We start from the raw sequence: 25,423 nt of genomic DNA on the forward strand, positions 1-25,423 counted from the left end.
GTATGGGGATGAAAGAATGGCCAGATGTGTGTGTGTGTGTGTGTGTGTGTGTGTAGATATAGATATACCTATCTATATATAGCTATCTCTGTTATCTGTCTATCTGTCTGTCTGTCTGTCTGTCTACCAACCTACTTATCCATCCATATCCTGATGACTAAGTGAGAATTTTAACATCAAACAATATACGGACTGCCAATATACGGATGCTGTGTTCATTTTGGAAATCTTGACTGAAACTGCCAATTTTCACTTCCTCTCAATACTCAAATTCCCCCTTTCAGAAATAGAACTGTCCACAAAATTCTGTCAGTTTAAATATGTTTCTTGTGAGAAGGCTACTCTTTCACCCATCTTCCTTCCTGCTGTATGGACTAGCTATAAAGGCTTATGCTTGAGTAACCCTTTTGTAACATGAGGTTAAAGACTAAGGATGACAGACTGGCAAGAAAGGAACTGGGTCCCTCATTTGCCACTGAACTGGCATTAGGTTATTGATGTCTTTTCAAGCCATTGACATTTGAACTTTTCAAATTACATATGACTCAAGGAATTACAGTGGGGGCTGGGAAGGTGGCTCAGTGGTAGAGCACTCACCTTGCATGCTCAAAGCCCTGGGTACGATTCCTCAGCACCACATAAGCAAAAAGAAAAAAGCCGGAAGTGGTGCTGTGGCTCAAGTGGTAGAGCGCTAGCTTTGAGCTGAAGAGCTGAGGGACAGTGCCCAGGCCCAGAGTTCAGGCCCCATGACCGGACCCAAAAAAAAAAAAAAAAGGAATTACAGTGGATATGTGGTGGTTTCTACAATCAATCTGCATCTGACATACAATCTGATTCTTAAAGCCATTAGTAAGGTTCATTTCCCTTACCAAGTTACTGGGTTTGAACTCAAAGGGCCTCTTGCTTGGCTTTTGCTCTATCACTTGAGCCAGTCTGACATTTTGTTGGTTACTTGGGGATAGAGTCTCTTGGATTTTCTGTCTATGCTGATTTCAAGCCTCAATCTTCTGAATCTCTGCCTCCTTAGGAGGTAGGATTGTAGACATAAGACCTAGCAAAACTTTAGAATAAAGATTTTCTTTTTCTTGTTTGTTCAGTACTCCAAATGGCTAGGTATAGCATTTCCATATATGTACTGAGTTTAGACTCAGGAAGTCACAGGAGACCAAACAGTTACTGTGGCTCCTTGGGGAAGGGCAGCAGCATCCCCCTCACCCAGGCACACCCACTCAGCTGTTGGTCTCCTGGAGTTCCACATTCCAAGCCTGCCATCAGGATCTGCCTCTTACTTCTATGTACTTTGAGTTTGCTTAAGCCTTTCATGCTGTTTCATATGAACACTCAGTAATAAACAATAATAGAAGTTCACCTAATATTTACTGAGTGCCTCATGTATGCCTGTGAAGATCAGGGGATGCAGCAGTGTGACACAATTGTGTCTTTCTGGAATCTTCATCCCAGTGGACAGTTCAGAAATGAACATTAAATTATTAAACTATAAATAGATTACATGGTGACGGTACAATGAGAAAATAAAGCCAGGATTCAGGACATATTATGGGATATCAGGAGGCCAAATCTTAAGGAAAAGCAGACTTAAGGGAGGCTTTCTGAGAGGACAAATCTGAGGAGAGACTGAAGGAGTGAGTCACATGTACACATAAGAGAATAACACTTAGCCCACAGGATGCAGCCAGTGCAAAGGTCCTGAGTCCTGTAGGTGCTTGACACAGAAGCCAGTGTGGGTGAGGGTGAGTGAGGAAAGGAGACAATCACAGGACATGGGGTTGGAGAGGGAGAGAAGTAGATGCTGGAGAAACAGGGCAGCCCAAACGTCTTACATTTTAATTTACTTTGCAGTTACCATGTTGAGAAAGAACTGAGCAATACCAAGGGGGGAGCTGGAAGTCCAGTTAAGCAGTTACTCAAGTAATCTAGCTTTAAACCTTGTTGGGAGCAGGAGAAGGTGGTAGGAAGTAGTTGGATATTCAACTTTTTCTGAAGAGAAGGCCATTGGAATATGTTCTGGGAAGATGGTGAGATATGAAAGGAAGTTCACAGGAGGCACATGTTCTGATGGAGGAAGGGGCATTTACTTTTACAGCATGATTAAGACAGCTCTGGTTGCGTTTAGAGTACAAAGACATATAACGTCAGGAGATCATGAAAACGACTAAGAACAGGTCTGAGGACCAAGTCCTGAGCAAACCAGTGTCTAAAGGTCCAGGGAGATGCGCTTCTACCCAGAAAGATTGGGAAAGACCAGCAGGACAGAAGAGAAGGAAAACCAAGGGAGTGAGAACCCCAGGCAGTGCAGGGAGTGCGGGGGGGTGTTCACATAGAGGGAATGATGGAGTCTGTACTCAGCTGCTGGTATTCATCTTCCTGCTGGGAGTTTTTCTTTAGCATTGGTTAGTATCCATTATAGCCAAGTCATGAGCAGATTGGGAGAGCAGTAAGGAAAGGCAACAGTCAGCTGTTCAAGTCTGGTGACAATGTGAATCCCAGACAACTCTAAAACAAAACAAACCATCTGGGTGCTGCTACCTCACACCTGTAAACCTAGCTACTCGAGAGGCTGAGATCTGAAGATCACAGTCCAAAGCCAGTCCAAGCAGGAAAGTGTGTGAGATTCCTATCTCCAATTAACCACCAAAAGGCAGGAAGTGGAGTTGTGCAAGCCTTAGAGAAAAAAGCTCAGGGATAGCACCCAGTTAGCACCCTGAGTTCAAACCCCAGAACCAGCACCAAAAATTAAAACAAAAAAAAAAAATAATAACACAAGAGTTTCCAATAGTGTGGCAAAAACTGTAGAACTAACAAGTTATTTGTGACAAAGTTTAAAGAAAAAACCAAAAAACAAAATAGGGCTGAGAATGTAGATTAGTGGTAGAATGCTTGCCTAGGATGTATGAAGCCCTGGGTTCAATTCCTCAGTACCACATACACAAAAAAAGCCAGAAGTAGTGCTGTGGCTCAAGTGATAGAGTGCTAACCTTGAGCAAAAGAAGCTCAGGGACAGTGCTAGGCCCTGAGTTCAAGCCCCAGAACTGGTAAAAAACAAACAAAAAAAAAAAAACTTAACAACCTACAGTTAGGATGCAAGAACAGTAAACAGTCGGGTGAGGATTGCTGTTTTAATCTTTAAAACTGTATCCTTGTATTCTCTTGATAAAAATAAAAACCAGCCAGTAAAAATAAAAATGTATGAGCTGGATGTCTCCTTGATCTGTGAGCTCTGAAATTACCACCAGAAACAAATAATTTCTTGTGTTCACCAAGTACTTCCTCACTTATAAAGTTAAACATCGTGCAGTCCCCATTCAATTGAGATTCTGTTCCCACTATCATAAGGCATTCTTGAAATTAAAATGTTTAATCATTAAACGTTTCATCAGTAAAAGTTATGACCTTCTGTATAATTTTTCAATGTTAAATATAGTTTCTTTACGTAGCCAACAACCAAACTAAGATTAAAAGCCAGGCAATCTCTTTTGAGCTCAATTTCTTAATGTCTATGTAGATTATTAATAAAAGTCTCTGAAATAAATCCCTTGGCAATTTCTTTAAGCTGATAGAAAATAAAATTTCATGACATTTTTTAATGGTATGATGTCTTCGAGTAGCTATTTGACAATCTCACCTTTTTCTTTTTGTTCTGGATCATCTGTCTTTCTACTTGTCTCTGAAAAATCAAAGATAAAACAAAGTAAGTACTATGCAAGTCATCATTTAATACATCAAAAATATGACAATTTAAATGAATTTTAGGAAATATAATTTATTAAGAAAAATGTTACCAAGAATACACATAATTCAGTTTTCCTTAATCCTGATTTTTTTTGGGGGGGGGTAGTCCGGTTGTGGGGCCTGAACTCTGGGACTGAGCACTGTCCCTCAGCTCTTCAGCTCAAGGCCAGCGCTCTACCACTTGAGCCACAGAGCCACTTCCAGCTTTTTTCTTTTTGTTTATGTGGTGCTGAGGAATCGAACCCAGGGCCTCAGGCATGCAAGGCAAACGCTCTACCACTGAGCCACCTTCCCAGCCCCTTAATCCTGATTTTTTTTTTTGGGGGGGTGGGTCCGGTCGTGGGATCTGAACTCTGGGCCTGAGTGCTGGCCCTCAGCTCTTCAGCTCAAGGCTAGCACTCTACCACTTGAGCCAGCACCACTTCCGGCTTTTTTCTTTTTGCTTATGTGGTGCTGAGGAATTGAACCCAGGGCCTCAGGCATGCAAGGCAAGCACTCTACCACTGAGCCACCTTCCCAGCCCTGATTTTTTTAACATAGTAAATTCACTATAAAATATCAAGAATTGGGGCCATGCAAATTACTTATAAAAATCACTGCACAGCCAGGTACCCGTGTCTCACAGCTATAATCCTAGCTACTAAGGAGACTGAGATCTGAGAATCATGGTTCAAAATCAGCCCAGATAAGGAAGTCCATGAGACTTTTCTCCAGTGAGCCAACAAAGATCCAGAAATGGAGCTGTGGCAAAAGTGGTAGAGTGCTAGCCTTAAGCAAAAATGTTCAAGGACAGTACTCAGGTCCTGAGTTCAAGCCCTGGGACACACACACACACACACACACACACACACACACACACACACACACACACACACACACACACACACACACATAAATGACTGAATAGGAAGAAATTATCTAGCCTCAGGCTAGTGTTTCTCCATATAGGAATGGTGAGGTAGGTGATGTCCACCAATATCCAGTAGGGGATAAAGTTAGGTTGAAGAAAAACCATCATTAAAGCTTATTCAGTATTTTTATCATCTCCTAAAACTGCAATTCAGGATGCAACCAAGAGTACACTTGTGTCTTGTAGTGCGTTTACTACAGTCAGTGTTTCCCCACAGTTGGGGCAAGGAGTTGGAACGAATCCAACAACTTCCATCTCTCTTTCTTGGAAAACCCACAGAAAATGAAAGGACCACACATTTGTAATCTCAGGCTTATTATTGTTTAAAGAAGAAAAGATCTAGTTAATTCTGAAGGTTAGACTAGTTGAATATAGTTATTTTGTGTTTGATATAGTTATTTTGTCTTTGATGTTTCTAGGATCAGCTGTGTGCATATGTATCAGTTTGTGTGGGAATGAGGCAATTTGGGAGACTGATTTTAAAAATATCTTGCAGACAGGCGCCGGTGGCTCATGCCTGTAATACAAGCTACTCAGGAGGCTGAGATCCTCAGATCACGGTTCAAAGCCAGCCCGGGCAGGAAAGTTTGTGAGACTCTTATCTCCAATAAAGCACCAGAAAACCGGAAGTATCACTGTGTCTCAAGCAGTAGAGCTCTAACCTTGAGTTCAAGAGTGCAGGGACAGCGCCCAAGTCCAGAGTTCAAGCCCCACGACCAACCAAAAATAAATAAATAAAATAAAATATCTTGCTCAGTGCTGGTGGCTCATGCCTGCAATCCTAGCTACTCAGGAGGCTGGATCTGAAGATTTACAGTTTGAAGCCAGCTTAGGCACGAAAGTCCATGAGACTCTTACCTCTAATAGATCGGCAAAAATACCAGTGGAGGGGCTGGGGAAGGTGGCTCAGTGGTAGAGCGCTTGCCTTGCATGCCTGAGGCCCTGGGTTTGATTCCTCAGCACCACATAAGCAAAAAGAAAAAAGCTGGAAGTGGCGCTGTGACTCAAGTGGTAGAGCGCTAGCCTTAAGCTGAAGAGCTGAGGGACAGCGCCCAGGTCCAGAGTTCAGGCCCCACAACCAGACCCCAAAACAACAACAACAACAACAAAAATACCAGTAGAGCTGTGGTTCAAGTGGTAGAGTTTTAGCCTTGAGCAAAATGATTAGGAATGGCACCTAGGCCCTGAGTTCCACTCCCAGGACAAGTAAACACACACAAAATCTTAGACCCTGTTTTCTTCCTACAGTAGAAGGATGGTTGTGGGTATAATCAGAGATGCAATCAAGAGTATGTGATACAGATCATTTGATTTGTCCACCCCAAACTTAATATTCATTCTCATAAGACATTTCAATGTGGGAATGTGAAAAACAAATCTAAAGTAGGCCTTGGTACAGGAATGGGCTTTTTATAGGTCAAATGTTTTTGCTCCTCTGAGACAAGAGAGAGGGAACTAACACTAAATCAAGGTGCCAGGCTTGGTGCCAAGCACATGACTGTTCATAACTTTTGCTTTCTGCCATACTACAGGAAAGATCCTTGCATCCAGGGAGAAAGTTGAAACTGAGAAATTAGTTTCCAAAACTATCAGAACCAGCCATTTATATGGTTCTAAAGCAATATGCCTTTCCAACTGTACTACTCTGCACTTCCTGTGAAAGAGAAAAAAACAACAATAAAAACCCCAACTCTCCATTTTGCAAAGAATAGCTTTATAAAGTTGACTGACGGTATATACCTAAATTCCAGTGTGGGGGTGACATTTCTGTCAAATGTTCTAGAACTTCTGATCTTATTAGCTAAAATTTCTGTGGTAGCTACAGACCATGCAGTATCATTCACTCAATACATATTGAGTACCGAATGTTCTGCTGACACTTACATATGCATCAGGAATATAGCAAGAAATAAAGAGCATCAAAAATGTTAAGTCATGAAGAAGCTCTTTCTCATGGGACTAGATGTCTCTGCAGGAAGCTGGCAATCCTCTATATTCTCCATCACACTGGGCTAATGTGAGTCATATACACAGCGTCATGTCTAACATGATTACACAGACCAAGAGTGTGTTGGTCAGGAAGGGGAGTTCAGAGACCACCCCATCCCTGAGGAAAACAAGGAAGGTGGAATGGTTTACACTGGTTAAATAGAAGTGCAAGGTGCACATCCAGGGAAGGTCCTGGCCAGGTGTCCCCATGCCCCTTGGATCAATATCTCCTAGGAATTTGGAGGGTGAGTGTGATTGGAGATGCTCCAGGAATTAGTGCCCCATCTGTCTCCCTCCATCCATGTGGTAAGTAGGGCAAGGTGACAGCCAGACTTAAGCATACTCGGCTTAGCCTATTCCAGGCTCTCAGGCATAAATTCTCTCTTGGGTCATTTTTTTTATAGATGTCTCTCATCTCACACCAACAAACTGAATTCTGAGACTTGTGTTTGGATATGGAGAATATATATAGTAGATATTTTTGGCTATACAGATAGGTATCTTTGGTTTTTTGCTACCACCCTAGTGTATGTAAAAGAATTTCCTATGGGATTCAGCTTATGTCACTAGCATCCAACACAGCTAGTAATAAAGAAAATTATCCTTCTAACATATGCTTTCTGGTGAACTATATGAGACTCTCTACCGCATAAGAACATAACTTATTGAGTACTTGTTGTATGACAACAATTCTATTCTGTGACATGGGTAACCCCATTTCACCTTCTGATCTGTCATGGAAAGCAGTTACTATGTTACAGATATGGAAACTGATGCATAAAGAACAAAGTGAGAAAAGAAGAAATGATCAGAGGCCGTAGCCTATAACAACACTAATCACAATATATATCCCACTAACCGACAGACCAGCAGGAAGTAAAGGTAGCTACTTGCCCAGCCTCTAACAGTTACAGAAGGACAATCACACTTGTAATTCTTATTGTGCTTACTCACAAAAAAGAAAAGGATATTGCATATTTTTACCTTCACTACTACTCTTTCCTTTTTTCCTTTCATATTATCAGCAGGAGGCAAATCTTATTTTTAAAAATGAGACCACGGTCTTTAAAAACTGTCATGCTGCCCCTGACAAGCATTCTTTTTGTAGGTTGATATATATCAAATCCTACTAATTTCCAGCTGCTGCTGTGCCTACTGAGCAGTTCTGCTGGACCCAGCACAGCAGAAAGTTAATTTGCATCCAGGTCTAATTGTCCTTCTGAGAGTCTCATCAAAAGCATTTATTCATCCCAAGACCCAGGCCTGGGGTCCTGTTTACTCCCTGCACACATGCAATGCCCTTTCTTTAGGTCATCCCTTTCCTACCCCCTCTCTATCTCTCTACAAATATTACCATAACTCATACCTAAACATGGCATCATTACCTATTACTCGCCAGTTTCCTATGTGGCCTCCTGCCCACTCTGTGGCACCCTACCACTTTCCACCTGTGACCTGAGTTCACCAAGCATACTGATATACAACCACAGCCTTCAGGCATTTCCCCCTCTGCAGCAGGAGTAACATCCAGCTGGAGAGAATTCTCAACTCCCCTAAGGCATGTGAAAACATTCAAACTTACTCAGTCACTCTGGAAAGCAGTACAGAGGTTCCTAAAAAGACTAAACATAGAGCTTCCCTATGACCCAGCAATCCCACTCCTGGGCATTTACACGAATGATCATAAACAAGGCCACACTAAAGCTACCAGCACAACCATTTCATTGCAGCACTATTTACCATAGCTAAGATATGGAACCAACCCAGATGTCCCTTAGTAGATGAATGGATCAAGAAGATGTGGTATATATACACAATGGAGTTCTATGTGTCAATCAGAAAGAATGACATTGTCCCATTTGTAAGGAAATTGAAAGACCTGGAATAACTGTATTAAGGGAAACAAGCCAGACCTAAAGAAATGTAGGTTTCATGGATTCCCTCATTTATAATAATTAGAATGTATCTATGATATTCTTAACAGGGGATCACAATAGCTCTATTGCTAAGTGCATAGGATCATATATAATGAACTCCAAGAATTGGAAACAAGAGGTTCTTATTATGTCCTATATGCTGTTATTTCCATTTTTTTCTTTCTGTTTTAGTTTTCTGTACCCTTTGTCTTATATACAAGCTCATCTGATCCATAGAAGGGAAAAGGAATCACAGAAAAGGACAAAGGATAAAGTAATGCAACGAAGATACTCACTAGACACTATCTTGGAAATGAACTTTACAACTTGGCGGGGAAGGAAGTAGAGAGTGGAAAGCAGAAGAAAATAAAGGAGGGGAATAAGAAATGTCCTCATTACCTTACTTATGTAACTATAACCTCCTGTTCATCACCTTTACAATAATTTTTAATAAATAAATAATAATAAATAATAAATAAAGTCTTAGTTTAGTTTGTAAAAACAGGGTTCCCTTGACTGAAGTCTGTTTTGATTGTTTTTTCTAGACATGGCAATGAAAACAATCCTTTCTCAAACTTGAAGAGTTTGTTCCTACTTGTAAGACAAGTAAGTTTCTTACTTTTCCATAGGAAAAAGATGGAAATGAGAGAAAAGACCTTTCTAAACACAGTTGTGTCCTGAATTTATTCATGATGAAGTTATTATCTTCACAGCATGATGGTCATTGAAGACAATGGTAGGATCTCACAGTAGAATTAAGACCTCCTAATGCAGATTAAAAGCCTACAAAGGCAAGATGTACTGTACTACATATTAAAACAAGTACAAAAAAAGGCTGAATGTATTCCTTTGTGATTTGAGTGGCCAAAGATGTTTTAATTCTCTCAAACAATAGTAAGTATAAAATAAACATTATGTTAAAAACTGTAATTATATTTCAAAATAATGACAATATAAAAGAATCCTTCTGTATTTTATTGCACTCAAATAATATTAGCCCAGACATTTACATTATTTTTAGAAAATCCATTGATATTGCCCACCATGGTATATATGTGTAAAGACAATGCTCATTAATTAAAAGAACTATAATTAAAATGTATTTGAAGTTAAGCACAGCATAATGAATCCTCATTTTCCAGAGTCCTAGAGATGGTTAATATACAAAGTCCAGAAAAAATTATTTAAGTCATTCATCAATTCTATGTCACTCCTAAGTGTCCCTAAAAAAATATGGCTTTATGAAAAGTAGTGCTCTATAATTCACAACATTGAGGCTTTTAAAAATAATATGTCACCACTTTATGCCACTCACATCACAGCTTTAGAAAATTATTGCTTTTCTTTCTGACTTATTTCAGGTTTCATTACACATCAAGTCAACATGCAGTTACATTGTAACTATGGCTTATAATGATAGAAACATATATTTTCTACGACGTTACCTTAAAAGCAGGAAAAAAGTCACCTAATCTTAAAATAATGTTAACAACATAATTATAACCCCTGACCCATACATGAAGCTGCTTCTTATGGTTTTATTTCATAGCTGTGGCTCTTTCAAACATGATGCTGCAGCTGCTTTCTTTTCAAACAAAGGAATATTCTCATCATAGCATCTATTTCTGAGCCCCAAATAAAGGGCATTAAAAACTGAACAAACCTTTCAGTGCAAATAGGAAATGGCTCATCCATTATGAGACAAAAGCAGCAATGGCCTCATGGGGCTTGTCACCTGCCCTGAACCCACCTAAGCCCAGTCATCACTGGCTTTAGCAAGCAATCTGTAGTGCTTAGGTTGCACGCCACTTCTTCACATACCATTCTTTTCTTAATCTAAAATACCTGAAGAGACTACTGCCATTGTGGATCAGCTGAGGCCATACAAAGCATTTCTGCATGATGTTTACTTCCTATGTCTTATAGAGTTGCAGTTTTCCCTCCTCATTTTGGAAAATAAATTAATAATCATTTAAAACATCCAACAAAATATTACATTTTTTTTCTAATAAGCCAGCTAAAGCTACAGAAATCTCCAAATCTGTGTAGCAACCTGACTCCTTGACAGTAATGCAGAACGTTTTGATAAAAGCATCAGTGCAGACTTAAGCCACTTCAGCGAATTATGGGCTCTATGGAGTGTTGTAAAGAGTGCTAAGGCAACACTCTTAATGGCTCTTAAACCATTTTCAGCACAGTATTACACAAGTCAAACCAACATAGATAATGTTAATTATTAATAATATAGTAAAACCCTGCGCCAAGACAATTGCTGCTGTATCATCAATGCAATTAACTCTTGTCTAAAAGATTCACATAAATAAGACTAAAGCTGTTTCACATGAACTAAAAAAAGAAGAGTCCAATGGATCCACTAATACTACTTTAAAAAGGACATGCAGGAATGTAACATTACATGTAATTTTGTTTCAACAAAAGAAGAAGAAGAAAATCCAAAAAGAATACACTAAAATGCCAGTGGGCTACAATTCATTTAAAACATCTTTAGTGTTCAACATCCCAAAGATCTTGATCTGCTCTGTAATTACTTCACAAGACCTATCACAGCCATCTTTTTGGAGCGTTTGGTTTGGCTGGTCCTCCTGTAGTAGTAGGGGCAGTCTTTTTGAAGCTTTAAGTATCTGCAAAAATAAGGGGAAATCTAAATTAAAGGACCAACCAGACATAGACTGGGCAATTGTTTCATTTGCATTCTAATTTAAGAAAAAAAGTCACCCACAGAGGTAAATGCTTATTTATTTGTCTGCTTGCTTTTAAGGATAACTTGGTGACAGAATAACGACCTAACTATCCAGAGAAGTCCTTTACTACTACCTGAAAAGTTACTGAATGAAGTCTGAGGTTTTTAAAACACTTGAGAATCACAACTGAATTAAGAATCTCAATCCTTTGAGAAACACAAATAATCAATTTCTTTCTCCTATCAATATTTTACAGTACTAAAAAATAGGGCTGGGAATGTGGCTTAGTGGAAGAGTGCTAGCATGCATGAAGCCCTGGGTTTGATTCCTTAGTACCACATAAACAGAAAAAGCCGGAAGTGGTGCTGTGGTTTAAGTGGTAGAGCTCTAGCCTTGGGCACAGAGAGGCTCAAGGATAGTACCCAAGCCCAGGACTAGCAAAAACATATAAATAAATTTTTAAAAAAACATAGGAGAGATATTCTCTCATACTGTATACTGCATTTACTTTATTTATAATATATCTCATGGTTTTACTTCTGTGTTCAATGTTATTGATTAAATGAGCATTTGAAAGAATTAGAATTCATACTAATCCAACTTTTTTACATGTAACTTTCACTCCAGATTTTATGTCTGATTTGTTTTATTATTAGAGTGTTGGATTTAGGTTACAGAATTTTTATAAAAGGAGGTGTTACATATAAACACCCAGCCAAATTATGGTAGAATTTCTTAGAGCTAGATCATGGCTTTAGATGAATGTGTTTGCATAAACTCATGTGATAGACATTTACCCCAAAGTACTAATCATGTTTTTAGGAGGTGGTCCCATTGAGAAGCTGTTAGGATTTTGTCATGAAGCTGGGGATCCATGAAGGCATAATGACTGGACTAATGTAACTGGCTTGTTCTGCCCTTACTGTGCTATGATAGAGCCTGAGACCCTCCCAGAGAATAAGTAGATTCTGGTACATGTCCTGGACTTGCAGAACTGTGAGCTCAAAAAACTTCTATTCTTCATAAACTTCTGAGTCGCAGATATTTTAAAATAACTATGACATTTTCTTTTCTTCCCTCTTTCTTAGTATCTATATATAAATTATACTTCAATAGAAAAGGCCTTAAGAATAAATATGATTTTAGGTTCTCTTAGAACTTAAATAACAAGACTGAAAAAATGGACCTTTTCAAAACACTTTGAGACAACAGTTCCAAGTATTATGATAAGTATGTATAAAACAGAAAAAGACAATAAAACAAAAATTCAGTTACAATTTTAGCAATATATATTTCTAGCTTTAATTTAAAGACTCTACCAGAAGTGGCTCAGTAAGTTGAAACCCCACCTCCAAAGCAAGGTCAGTCTTCCTGTTATCCATCCTTCATCCTGCCTTCTGCAACTCCATGAAGGTTCATTCCATCATTCACTGACTACAGCTACAGCCAAAAATGCTGGGGTCTTCCTTGACTACTTCCCCTCTTCCAACAAATTATCCTCACTTTCAATTTCCATGAAACCCATGCCTCTTCTTCATGCACTCTACCAAAGTCTGCTATTTCCAGTTAAGTAATGCAACTGCCCTTAGACATGTCTACCTCCTTGCTGGACTACCCTATTATTTGTTCTTCTGATTTCTCTGCCTGCAACTTCCCAGTAGCTTTTGGCCTAGATCCAAACTTTCAAATCTAATATAAAGATACTGTGAAATGTCTAACCACATTTTCACTAGGACATCTTCTATACTATGCGGTACGGTGTATTGGCTTTTAATCAGTAAGCATTTGCTATCTTACCTGCCAGCTGAAATAAGTTCTACCAGTGACTCAACATAATGATGACACTGGGGAGGTTGACGCTCTTGAAAGCTACCCTGCATACCACTCTGGAAATTGGCATCGTCACAGTTGTTGTTTTTCTCCACATTATACCAACAGGACTATGAACAATGCCAGGGCAGTGACTTACACTGTTGTTAGTGTAGCTGCACTAGTCTGTGCAAAGCCAATATAGACCATAGTAATCTCTCAATATGTGCATTTGGGATGAATGATTTACACATATAAAGCACTCACTAAACTTCAGCTGCTATGAACACAAAGTCCATCTCCACCTTTACTTCAGACTTTCAAGGCTGCAAGCCAAAGTATAGTCTAATCAGAGTTCAAAGCTGTAGATGAGCAAAAGGCCTCAGTGGGAGTTCTGATTGGAAATAATGGAGTGAAACCATTTCCACTGCTACAATATTCCAAAGTTGGATGAGCTGCAAGTACTTTGTCTAATATCAAACATTCAGGAGCAGAAGAATCACCCAGAAACCATGATACTCCCATGTCTCTATTCTAAAAAATAAAATTAGTCAAAAGAGAAAATTACAATTTTTGTGGTTCTTTCTGGGATGGTAAGTCAGAAAAATAGTTCATGAACTTCCATAGCATCAAGTACTACTTGGCAGAAATTTTTAGTCTAATGAGTTCCATAAATGATTCCTGCACAAAACATTTAAATTGTGCTTAAATCTATGTGGTCAAACTGATAGCCATGTGCTGTGTGATTTCAAGTTAAAACATGTGTGAGGAGAAAGGAAGAAACTTATTAAAGCAGATTCCAAAACCAAGTTTAAAAATCTGGTATTTCAAAACACTGAACACCAAACTGCCAATAGCAGAATTATCAGTTCTAGTGTTGATGTTTTACACCCTCACCAAGAATACACCCACAAAGCAATTATGAGTTTAGAAATATAAAGAAAAGATGCAAAATTTAAACTACTAAGCAACTTCCCATATACGATAAGTCATAAACAAGTCTTCAACAACCCTGAGTGTAAGTGATGAGTAATTGTAAATTAAAAATAAAATGCCAAAGAATAAGCTAGGACTAAATTTATCACATCCAAACAGCTCTCAAAAACTCTCATCAGTTCTTTGGGCTTCTTTTATTTAAAAATCTGTGGGAACCAGCAGGAGAGTAGATTCTAGAGTCCGAACAGAAGGACTGAGCATATTTCTTCGGCTCGTCAGCTCTACATCCTAGGAAAAGGTCAAGACAAGCCTTGACATTTCCAGCTATAAAATGGAAATAACAGCATGTCTCCCTTTTGGAATACCAGAATTATTAAAGGTTAGTACATGGAACATGGGCCTACATAATTCTTTAAAAAGCATAGGCTTTCACTGTTTCTGAAAATGTGGCAGGCTACAATGGTGATAAAGGTTCCATGAGATTAAGACCTACATTATTATTAATTTTCACTATTATGAACTTTCTTCATTCAGAACAAGCATTTACAATTTTCCATAAATTTTCTAAGCCAGATATTCACTAATGTTAATTTGGGTACTTCCTTTTAACTCCTCATTACATAAAGTTAGCTTTGCTTTTCTCACTTTATGTAAGTAAAATTTATGCAGAATTGAATCTGTCTACACACTATAGCTAAGGTAGTTTAAGAAATGAACTCATATTCATTGTTTTGTTCTGCCCATCAAGCCAGTAGTTGCATAAATTATTCCAATTCTGAATTATTAGATGTGACATAAAATTAATTTTAGCTTAGACATGAAATGTAAAGAGCATATTACATTAGTATATTGCTTTATGAACCTTTTAGTGAGCAAGGAATTCAAATACTTAGTATTTTGCCAAACTCCTTGGTTTCAATTTTCCAGTGAATGAAGTAACTTAAAAAATCAGAAAATATTGATAAGACAGTCCTGAGTGGTCTGGCAGTCCCAACACTTGAATATTACAGTCTATTAAACATTATTGCAAAAGTCAACTGACTATATAAAATATCATTAATATAGATTAATAAATATTACTGTTTTGCATAATTAAATAATAAAAATTATAATATGAGGACAAAGAGTTATTTCTAGGAAGTAAGAAAGCTAGGAGCAATGTTTAAAGTTATTGCTGAGGTGGGTACTAGTGCCCCCACCTATAATCCTAGCTTGACTCAAGAGGCTGAGATTTGAAGATGGTGATTTCAAGCCAGCCTGGACAAGAAAGTCCATAAGATTTATCTCTGTAATTAATCACCAAACAAAGCCTGAAAGTGGATCTGGGGCGTTAGTGGCAGAGGGCTAGCCTTGAGCAAAACATCTCAGGGACAGTGTTCAGGCCCTGAGTTCAAGCCCTAGTATCTGCATACACACAAAATAAGTAAATAAATACATAAATACTGCTGACTTTCAGTTTTACTGCCTTTGGCAAGGTCATACAGTGAGTTAAATACATCTGTACAATACTAATTTACAGGTTACAACTTCCTGATCAGGTCTTTCAGTTTAGCCTCTCTTGATCTACTTCATGAATCAGGCTAATAAATCACTATACAATAATGGCTCTAGCCACGACTTTCTAGGCCCTCATTGTGTATCAAGAGCTCTGCACATCATTTCTTTTATATACTTTGGTTGTCTTTGTTACTAAACACCTTATTCCATCACCTTGCTAACCACTTAGCAGTTTACACTCATGCTCCAACGAATTCTTGGGGTCCCTTTTTGAAATAAAAGCAGTAAATTTTATGGTAATATAATATTCTCTCTCATAGTTCAACATTAAATAGTTTAATATTAAAAACATAGATTAGAACTTGAAAAGTATTAATATGAGAGAAAGTTCACCTCTAGAAACAACGACAAAATAATTTTCTTGAAAGGAATGGAATAGTAAACAAAATGTTATTCTTTTTTTTATTGTGAAAATACTGTACAGAGGGGTTACAATTACATGAGCAAGGTAATGAGTACATTTCTTATCAAGCAAGCATTGTTGCCTCCTCCTTTGTTTCCCCTTCCTATCCCTTGCCAACTCGGCCTCCCCCCACCACCACGCCAAAGTTGTAAAGTTCGTTTTCGACATAATGACTTGCACATATCATTGTTGCAATGGGTCTACCTGTATCTCCCTATTTAAAAGATTTGTTTTTTCCCTTCCCCTCCACAAATTATACCAACATCAAATACAGTGAAAGCAGGGGTTATACCGTGGGGGAGGGACATACAAAGCAAATGTTATTCTATAATGTAGTTTGTACCACTCAACAGAAGTGGAACCCTCGAAGCAGGACTGCTAACTTTTCTTGCCCTGTCTATCTTTTTTAAATTACACAAAGGCATTGTCCCATGATCATCAGAAATTCTCCATGGATTTCTATTCTCATTCATAATTTAATATCAACAATTCAATCAAGTATTTGTTTCTGTACACTAAAAATATGCATGGGTGGGCCAGCTATTGATGACTCACACCTATAATCCTACCTACTCAGGACAGAGAGACCTGGAGGACTAGGATTTAAGGCTAGCTTGGGCAGAAAAGTCTAAGAGACATCTCCAATTAATCAGAAAAATGCTGAACTGGAGGTGTGGCTCAAGTGGCAGAGTTCCTGCCATGAGCAAGCAAGCTGAGAAAGAGCATGAGGCCCTGAGTTCAGCCCCAGTACCAGCACAAAACAAATAAACCAGTATATATGGTACCACAACTGTTAGAACCTAAAACATCTCAATCATCCCTTAAAATAAAGACATGCTGATGTATAACTATATTCTTGGGTTAATTATTAATATTGAAATTTAGTATTAATTTTAGCAAGTGAGATTATTTCTACCAAAATCAACATTGGTAACGCAAATCAATGCTACAAAATACATACTAAGCATAATGTAAAAGAAAATGAGTCAAACTGCAACAGCATATATGACTAAATAAGTAATAAACACAGAAATGAGAAGTACCAGCTGGGAAGAGGTAGAATATGGAAATCTTGCTAAGAAATTCTTTCCCCATGGTGAAAGGAAGTAACATGCCAGCTTCTGACCACAGACATGTTTATGTCATCTCTTAAATGCAGCTGACAACACAGCTGGTTCCATTCACTGATGACAAAAGGAAACAGGTGGAGAGACACGGGGAAAACTTATCAAGTATGTTCCCTGTAGTGAGCTGTAAGGAAGACCACAGGGCACAGACTAGCCCTAGGCAGCCTGGGCACTGATGATGCTTTGGAGGATGAGATGAGATGAGGAAGGGTGAAGAAGAAAAGTGATGTGGCAATTCTGATTCCACATTGACAATGAAAATGGGAAAATAAACCACGAGATGTTAACTTCTAAGAAGCTATCACCTGTAATGAGCACTGGACTTTCTATTACTTGGGCTCAACTGATCAAACAGATGTTTGCTTGTTTTGTTTCTAAGTCTGAAACTATGAATCTTTTTTTCTTAGGATTTTTACCCTTTACAGATTTATTACACAAAGCTAGTGTTCATATCAACAACATTTGTAAATTAAAGCTACAATATAGCTAATGTAATGTCCTACCTGGTGGTACTTCCTGTTGATCTTCTTCCACAGGTAGGGCACTTACTTCTAAAAGAAACAATAAAGGTACAAATCATCACACATCATGGACTACCAGTATTTGTTATGGTTCTTATTTTTACAGACTTTCCTAAAAATTCAATTGCAAGTATCATTAGGTTTTTATGCCACTCCAACAAAGAAGAGTTAGGTCCAACTAAGCAAAAATACGTATTTCTCAACTATTCTACTTTACAATGTGATCTTTCTAATTTTAAAATTCTGCTAGTTGCTCAAGAGATAGGTATCAGTATCTGGATTTTCACTGAAATTTTGAGTCCTGCTTAATACACGAGCTAGGGAAAGACTTGTAAAACAGTCTTAATTTTTTTATTGGAAAGCTTGTTCTTTTGGATGATGAATTGGAACTCAGAGCTTTGTACATGATTAAGTGTGTGTTCCACCTCCAAGCTGAGCTATACTGAAGCCTGGACCCTTGAAAAGTTTTTGCCTTCTAACTAGTTTTAACATCAATCATGAAATATAAAGGAATGACATTGAAGTACAGTATTGCCAAATGTTATCCTTAAGAAAATTCTTTTTAAAGGGAATCTCCAATTTGACTTTTTTTTTTCTTTAATGCTAGGAATTGAACCCAGGACCTTGGATACTCACATGCTCTACCACTGAGCCACACTTCCAAACCCTGAGATAACATATTAAGATTAATCTAAGACTTAGATGTAAACTTTAACCCTCTTGTCTCTTTCATTGGTTGCTTCAACCCAATTACAGCAAAAGAGAAGACACATATTACCACCCAGCAGTGTAAAATGTATGATTAGATTTGTTCAGTGAGATTATATCACACATAAATATATTCAAACTTAACAAGCTACTTAACATTACCTTAATCTAGAGATTAAAGTGTTTCTTTTGCTCCTGAAGAATTATAAAAGGCTTTGTCAAAGGAAGTATTTTTAATAGCATTATCTAAAATGCAAAATATGTGTGCAGTTAATCGTGTTTTTATATTAATTTGCTTCTAATTATAAGAGAAACATGCTCAAAATGAAATACTGGCCATTTTTCACATAAAAGGAAACATAAAACATACACACAAATTCTCCCTAACCATTGCTCATGAACTACTTTTTCAATTATTTTCATCATTTATTATTACATTGTTTTCATCTTAACTTCAGTCTTAAAAATATAATACTTCAATACTTTATCTGAAATTTTAAATGGTACATTGTTTATTTTGTAGCTAATCAGCTAGGAATGTGGCCTAGTGATAAAGTGCACACCTACCATGCACTAAGCCCTGGGTTCAATTCCTCAGTACCACATAAACAAAAAATAAAACTAGCTAATCAGTTATATGAATACAACCTGAAAGACTTACCTATGTAGGTTACATTTTCTTGCCTCAGGTCTTTTTAAAATTTTTATTTTTTAATGTTTTTATTTTCTTCAAGCAGTTGTAATACAAGTTGCCATTCAACAAAACAATTTATGAATATAATGTATCTTGATCAATATAACACCTTTCAACATTCTCATCCATCCCTCCCCACTCACCCCTTCCCTCACTTTTTCTTGTCTTTTTGAAATCACCTCTTGTATATGGATTTCAGTCTCACAAACAGCTGTGGCCAAATGCAAAGGAGTCTTTCCAGTCCTGGGATTACTGAGCTGTAGACAAATCAATCTATTTCTACATATTCCCACTTTTCCTTCCAGCACATTCTTCCCAGTTGGTTTTCATCTTGACTCATTGGTTCCTCATCTTCCACCCCAAATCAATGTTGGTATTCCTAAGAGCTCGGTGCTAGAATAACCTCTCTGCTCTCCATTTCTGATTCTCACTGAATCAAACTCTACACAGCAATGCTCTTCAGAACATTCCTCCTAGAGAAATGAGGGATGGGAGGTGGGAGAAAATCTCAATGCACTCATTCCTGGTATATGATTACTTTAGCATGTACACAGCAGGCTCACAGTTCCTGTGCAGGAGTCTCCCCTACCCCTCTCCACATTTATTTTTCCCCATTTCAGATCAAAGTATTGGTTTTTTTTTTCTTGCCACCTGCTTAACAACATAACAGACTCAATTTAACAACTGATTTCTGCCCACAATTAAGAATTTCTCACCATATCACTTTCTCTGAAGTGGTCATCTTCTCTACTCAGGGTAACCTTCTGAACCCCAGCTGCTATTTTCATAGCACCATCTTATTGCCATCACTGATCTTTTCCTGATCTTTATCATTCTGACCATTAGAATGCCAGTCTCAAGGAAAAGAGAAATTCTATCTCATTCACTGTGTGTGTGTGTGTGTGTGTGTGTGTGTGTGCACGCGCGCGCGCACAAGTTCTAAAAGCTTCCCTGAGCCTTTTTGCTCAAGGGTAGTTCTCTACCACTTGAGTCATAGCTTTATTTCTGAATTTTTCATGGCTAAGTGAAGATAAAAAGAGTCTCACAGATTTTCCTGCCTTTGAACTGCTATCCTTAGATCTCAGCCTTCTGAGTAGCTAGGATTACAGGTGTGAACCAGCAGCACCTGGCTTTCTTCATTCATTTTAATACTCCTAGTTCCCAAGCCCTGTGAGACAGCAAATAGGAAGTACATAAATACTCATTGAATGATGCAATGCACTCTAAATGCGGGATATATTTCTATAAAATTAACTTACCTTCCTGAACCACATTTGAATCTTCTATAACATTATCTAAAAAATAAAAGCAAACACATATTACACTGACTCACCTCCATTTACATCTCAAAAGTAGCTAATTCTCTACTTAGATATCAATGTGTTTTTTCCACTGGGTTTTAGTATAGAGACACTCATGACATTTATGCTAGAATCTCAACTTTAATTTGTAAATAAAATCTGCACCATAAATATGAAAGAAATATATAGTTGGCCCGCTGTTTCCCATCCACTGATTCTGAGTTCATAGATTCACCAAAGATTGAAATAGAAAGAAATTAGTGCATCAGTACTGAATACACACACACATTCTCTTGTTATTATTCCTTACCCAACATAGTATACATACTGGAATAGCATTTACATTGTATCATGATTCTAAGTAATCTAGATGTGATTTAAAGTAAACAGGAGGACATGCATAAGTTACCTTCAACTATACCATTTTATGTAAGACACTAAGTGACCTCATATTTTGATATCTGTAGGGCATAATGGAACCAATCCCATTGCAGATACTGAGAGGCAATTACATTGACACCGCTCAATTGCTTTCTCAGTGTCTTGAACAGGTCATGTATTTCTTAGTATATCTATTTTTTGTCCATAAATTAGAAGAGTTTTAACAAATGGGAGTAGAAATCTGCCTAAAATCCCCCTAACAACAAAGAAATGAACTCACCTGAAATTTCTATCTTTTCATTTTCTGAAGGTTCATATACTATAAAATAAACAGAACACAATCCTTTAGCATTGTATAACCTTCCTTATAATAAAACAGACAACACATTCCTGGGTAGTCTTAAATACTAGAACCACCAGACTTACTGTGAAATGCAGATTACAGAGCAGGGCAGGAGGCATTTTAGTCAAGTGAAATAAAACAGGCCTGGATTCAAACTCCAGGTCAGTAACTGTTCATCAACAACGGGTGGTAATTTCCCCTATACAATTGGGGAAATGCAAGGTACTCCCCCGATCACTCATTAGCATGATTTAATCATTTGTTTATACTCCAGTGATACTGAATTTCCCTTTTGTTCCTTAAAGCTTTTTTCATAATTGTAATGTTTAGAGCCAAAACCTTGTCTAGCATCACCTCGGACCCGTTTGTAGCAGACAGATTCCTATTCTGTGCATGGGCCAAGTCTAACCAGCTAACTTAGAGAGAAGATCTTGGCTGCTGGCATCTTAGAAAGGGTTGGTGGGCAGGTCCTTAATTCCTCATGAATCAGAAACCACCATCTATTCTGCTGTAACCTACTAACACAGGCTCTAGACTTTGTCTTCTCTGCTACAAAAGAAACAAGCCTAGTTTCCTTGCAACCTTGTCCTTCGTTAAGTGCCTGGCATTGTCACAATCAATTAGATCTTCCAAAATCTCTTCAATTTTCTGGTACATTAAGAGCAAACTTTCTTAATTTCATCTTCATTTAATAAAGAGTATTTTTTATGAGCACCTATTCATATTTTTGGAGGGGGGAGGACAATCCTGCGACTTGAACTCAGGCCTACATACTGTCCTTGAGTTTTTTTGCTCAAGGCTAGCACTCTACTGCTTGAACTCCACTTTAGGGGTTTTTGGTGATTAATTTGAGTTAAGAGTTTCATGGACTTTCCTGCCCAGGCTAGCTTCAAACCATGATCCTCATATCTCAGCTTTCTGAGTAGCTAGGATTATAGGCGTGAACCACTGGCAACTTTCATATTTTTAATAACACATTAAAAATGTTTATTTGGGAAGCGAGGAATGAGAGGGAAAGAGGGAACAGCTTACACTAGGCAAAAGGAAAGAAATGTAAACATTACCAAATGTAGAAGAAATAATTGTATTGTCAAAGTTCATAGAAGTCACAAACTTTATAGACCATGATAATGACAATTTGCCTTGTGAAGGTTAAAATGTGTTTGTGACTTTAACTAAGTATCACTATTGCACAATACTGTGAAATATGTGAAATTTATATAATCACCTAATCTCAATTTAAAAAAAAGAAAAGTGAGAGAAGGGATGAATTAGGAGTGATGGGTGACATGTTGTCAGACACCTTATATTCATACACTGTTTTGTAGAATGGAAATGTCTTTGTACAACTACTTAAGGATAATAATGAAAAATGTTAAAAAAAATTTATTTCTTGTAACTCAAATATTTGAAAAGTAGTAACTATCTAAAGTCATAAACTATCCACTATTTTCTTTACATCCCTTCAACTCATTCTATTTCATCTCATGGCCTTTACCCTTCTAAAACATACAACAAGGCTAAAGACTCACTATTGCTTTTTGGGGTACAGTCAAAAAGAAAAACTTCAATAGTGGCTCAGTGGTAGAGTGCTTGCCTCGCATGCATGAGGCCCTGGGTTCAATTCCTCAGCACCACATAGAGCAGAAAAAGCTGGAAGTGGAGCTACAGCTCAAGTGGTAGAGTGCTAGCCTTGAGCTGAAGAGCTAAGGGACAGCGCCCAGGCCCAGAGTTCAAGCCCCACGACCAACCAAAAAAAAAAAAAAAAAATACAGTAGATAGAACCATTCAAGTACATTTGAGCTACACATCTTCCTTATAAGTTACTGTTATCAAAGTAGGAAGCAGAGATTCCAGCTCCATACCCACCCCCCAATGTGGGAAAAAAAGAAAGAAGAGAGGAAAAAGAAGGAAAACAGAACTTATATCATGAATAGGCCATTCAAAATGATTAGTGTATTCCTACATAGGACAGCCTTCTCAGCATGATGCATTAAATTACCAGTTAGAGAAAACTGTGTTAAAATATACACCTAAACTGACTATCATAATCATTCCTTATTCTAGCATTCTCAGAATTCCTGACATACGTAAATAAATTCAAATAAACATTGGAAGGGTACAGTTCCTGAATCATTCTGAATTTTTTTTTCAGACCAGTGTCTCTTAGCCAAGAGTGTCTTTTACTGATGAGATACCTCAATTTTGCTGATAACTAACAATACTTGACTCCTCTCTGCCTGCCATGTGTGGGCTCCTGGAAAGATCCTTTTGCTTCTGTCTGGTGAGCACCTACTACTTTTTAGATATTTTTGGTATTGGGGTAGAATCATTTTGCTCTTTGGTGGCTTTTGGAAGAAGGCGCACAAGATTGGTACTCACTTTTGTCATTCCCAAGTAGACTCAATAAACACATGCTGCCCTCAAACCCTCAGCCAACTTTTTCTCAGGCCTGCTTCCCTTCACCCTCCTGTACAATCTGATTTCTTCAGAGTCATTGACATTTGATATTGCCTCTCCTCACTTCTCCTCCTTAACCCACTCCCTTCTGTCTTCCAGCCTGGAAGGCTCAGTCTGAGTAAGGCAGTAAGTCCTCATTAAATCTATTCAGTGCTTTCTAACCCTGTCATATCTGAATGGTTTAGCAACAGACCTAAGCCCAAACTCTGCCCTGGACTTCAGTGAGACTAGACTCTGTTTAGTGTTTCTTTCTTAATCATCTTTATCATTTTATCCTTTTCTTGGCAGAAGTTACTTGTGAGATTTCTTCAAAGTCTAGCCATACTATCTCCTCTGGACCCATTATATCTTCTCTCATGGAACCTCAGAGTTTGACTCCAATGAGAACATAGAAGGGATCATTACCAGACCCATACCAGGAGCTTCTCTTCTCTGATGTGAATCCTATCATGATGCCTATTTGATCTCCTCTTGGCTGTCTCAAAGTCACCTTACTTATCAATATGCACAGAGTTGGGCTCAGGACCTCCAGACCTTTTTCTGTCTTCAGATCTCTCCTATCTTAGGGGAAATGCACCACCATCCTTAAGCTTGCTCTCTGTCTGTACTTGCACATCAAGCTCTGCCGATTTCACCTTCTAGATATTTCTCAGCTTTGTCCATTCCCCTCAACCTTCACTACACTACACTAGCTCTGGTTTAAACTCCTATCAGTTCCAACCCATTTATCCAGTGAAAAACTCCTTGCCAAGGTCACCTGTGAGAGCATGTGCTTAGACCACAGGCATGATTTCTGTGATCACAACATATGGGTCTCAGTACACAACACCACTGAGCAAGCGCTTCATGAAACTTATCTCCTTCAGCTCCTCATTGGGCAAGAGACATGACTCAAGGACAAGTCATATCTGGAAGACTGTGTTAGCTAGCTGGCACCGCAGATCTATTCTTATCTTTGTCTTCAGTTTGTTACATGTTGGATCTGTTAACCTGTTCAAAACACAGATCTGATGTTTCAGTGCCTTGCAGGGTGGCCCATGGGGAAGGTGAAGCCCTCCACTCACTGACAGACATCTGGACTTGGACCACCTCAGGCACATCTCTGTTCTCACTGGCAGTGCACCTCAGAGACCCCATCTGACTGTCCATCCACTCTCCTTTCTCACCTCATCAATGGCCCAGATCTCCATTAGCCTCACCTATAAACCAAATAGTCCCTTTATTACAGACTCTTGTTACACTCTATACTGGTTCCCACAGCACTTATCATCACTGTAACTGAATGCTTACCCTGAAATTATTGATTAATTTCTGTCTCATGATAAAATGTAAGGTCTATGAGAGTCCAGACCTTGTGGTCCTTCACTAGAGTTGTTTAGTATTCTCTGTGCTGGACACAAAATACTCCATGAGTCACATATGAACAAATACATCAGATAGCAAGACTGTACCATCACTCCCCAGCTTAGTCCAATGCAGCATCGGGCTTTCTAAGATATATTTGATGTGGGAAACTGGTATGATTTTGTTCAACCACATGTTTTCCAGGTTCTGGAGTTGGAGTTTCACATAGAATATCTTCTGTTCTCCCAGTGAAATGGGGCTTTGTTTCTACCCCATTTACACTGTCCTTTATATGCCAATTACTTGGTTTCTATGGTCTGGTTTCTGAATTTCTGCAGATTTATTTTTCAGTATAACGAGAATAGTCCTCTGTTAAGAGTTTATCTACTTTGAAGACTAAACTTTAGAACAAAGTCTCAAATATCCTACCAAATTATGATGAGTCCTTTATATTATATTCACTTCCCTTTAATATTTTGAGATACATTTATTATTATACTGTACCTATAAAAATATATGACTTAACAATATCCTTTTTAGCATGTTACCTAATTTTTACCCTTACAAGGTTG

The 25,423-nt window shown here is 38.2% G+C and overlaps 1 protein-coding gene across 4 annotated transcripts in view; it reads right to left on the reverse strand.

The window, feature by feature from the left end:
* Asph (aspartate beta-hydroxylase) overlaps positions 1–25,423 on the reverse strand; it is a 206,861-nt gene that overhangs the window by 105,391 nt on the left and 76,047 nt on the right. For all 4 annotated transcript variants that reach the window (XM_042665856.1, XM_042665864.1, XM_042665872.1 and 1 more), the window contains 4 exons: positions 20,985–21,023; positions 20,282–20,317; positions 17,603–17,650; positions 3,644–3,685 (listed from right to left, as the gene is read on the reverse strand). In XM_042665856.1, the coding sequence (XP_042521790.1) occupies positions 3,644–3,685; positions 17,603–17,650; positions 20,282–20,317; positions 20,985–21,023 (165 nt within the window). The remainder of the gene's footprint in view (positions 1–3,643; positions 3,686–17,602; positions 17,651–20,281; positions 20,318–20,984; positions 21,024–25,423) is intronic.

Source organism: Dipodomys spectabilis, unplaced genomic scaffold, assembly GCF_019054845.1.
Source record: "Dipodomys spectabilis isolate Male_0828 unplaced genomic scaffold, ASM1905484v1 ptg000015l, whole genome shotgun sequence".
In the NCBI taxonomy this organism is placed as follows: domain Eukaryota; kingdom Metazoa; phylum Chordata; class Mammalia; order Rodentia; family Heteromyidae; genus Dipodomys; species Dipodomys spectabilis.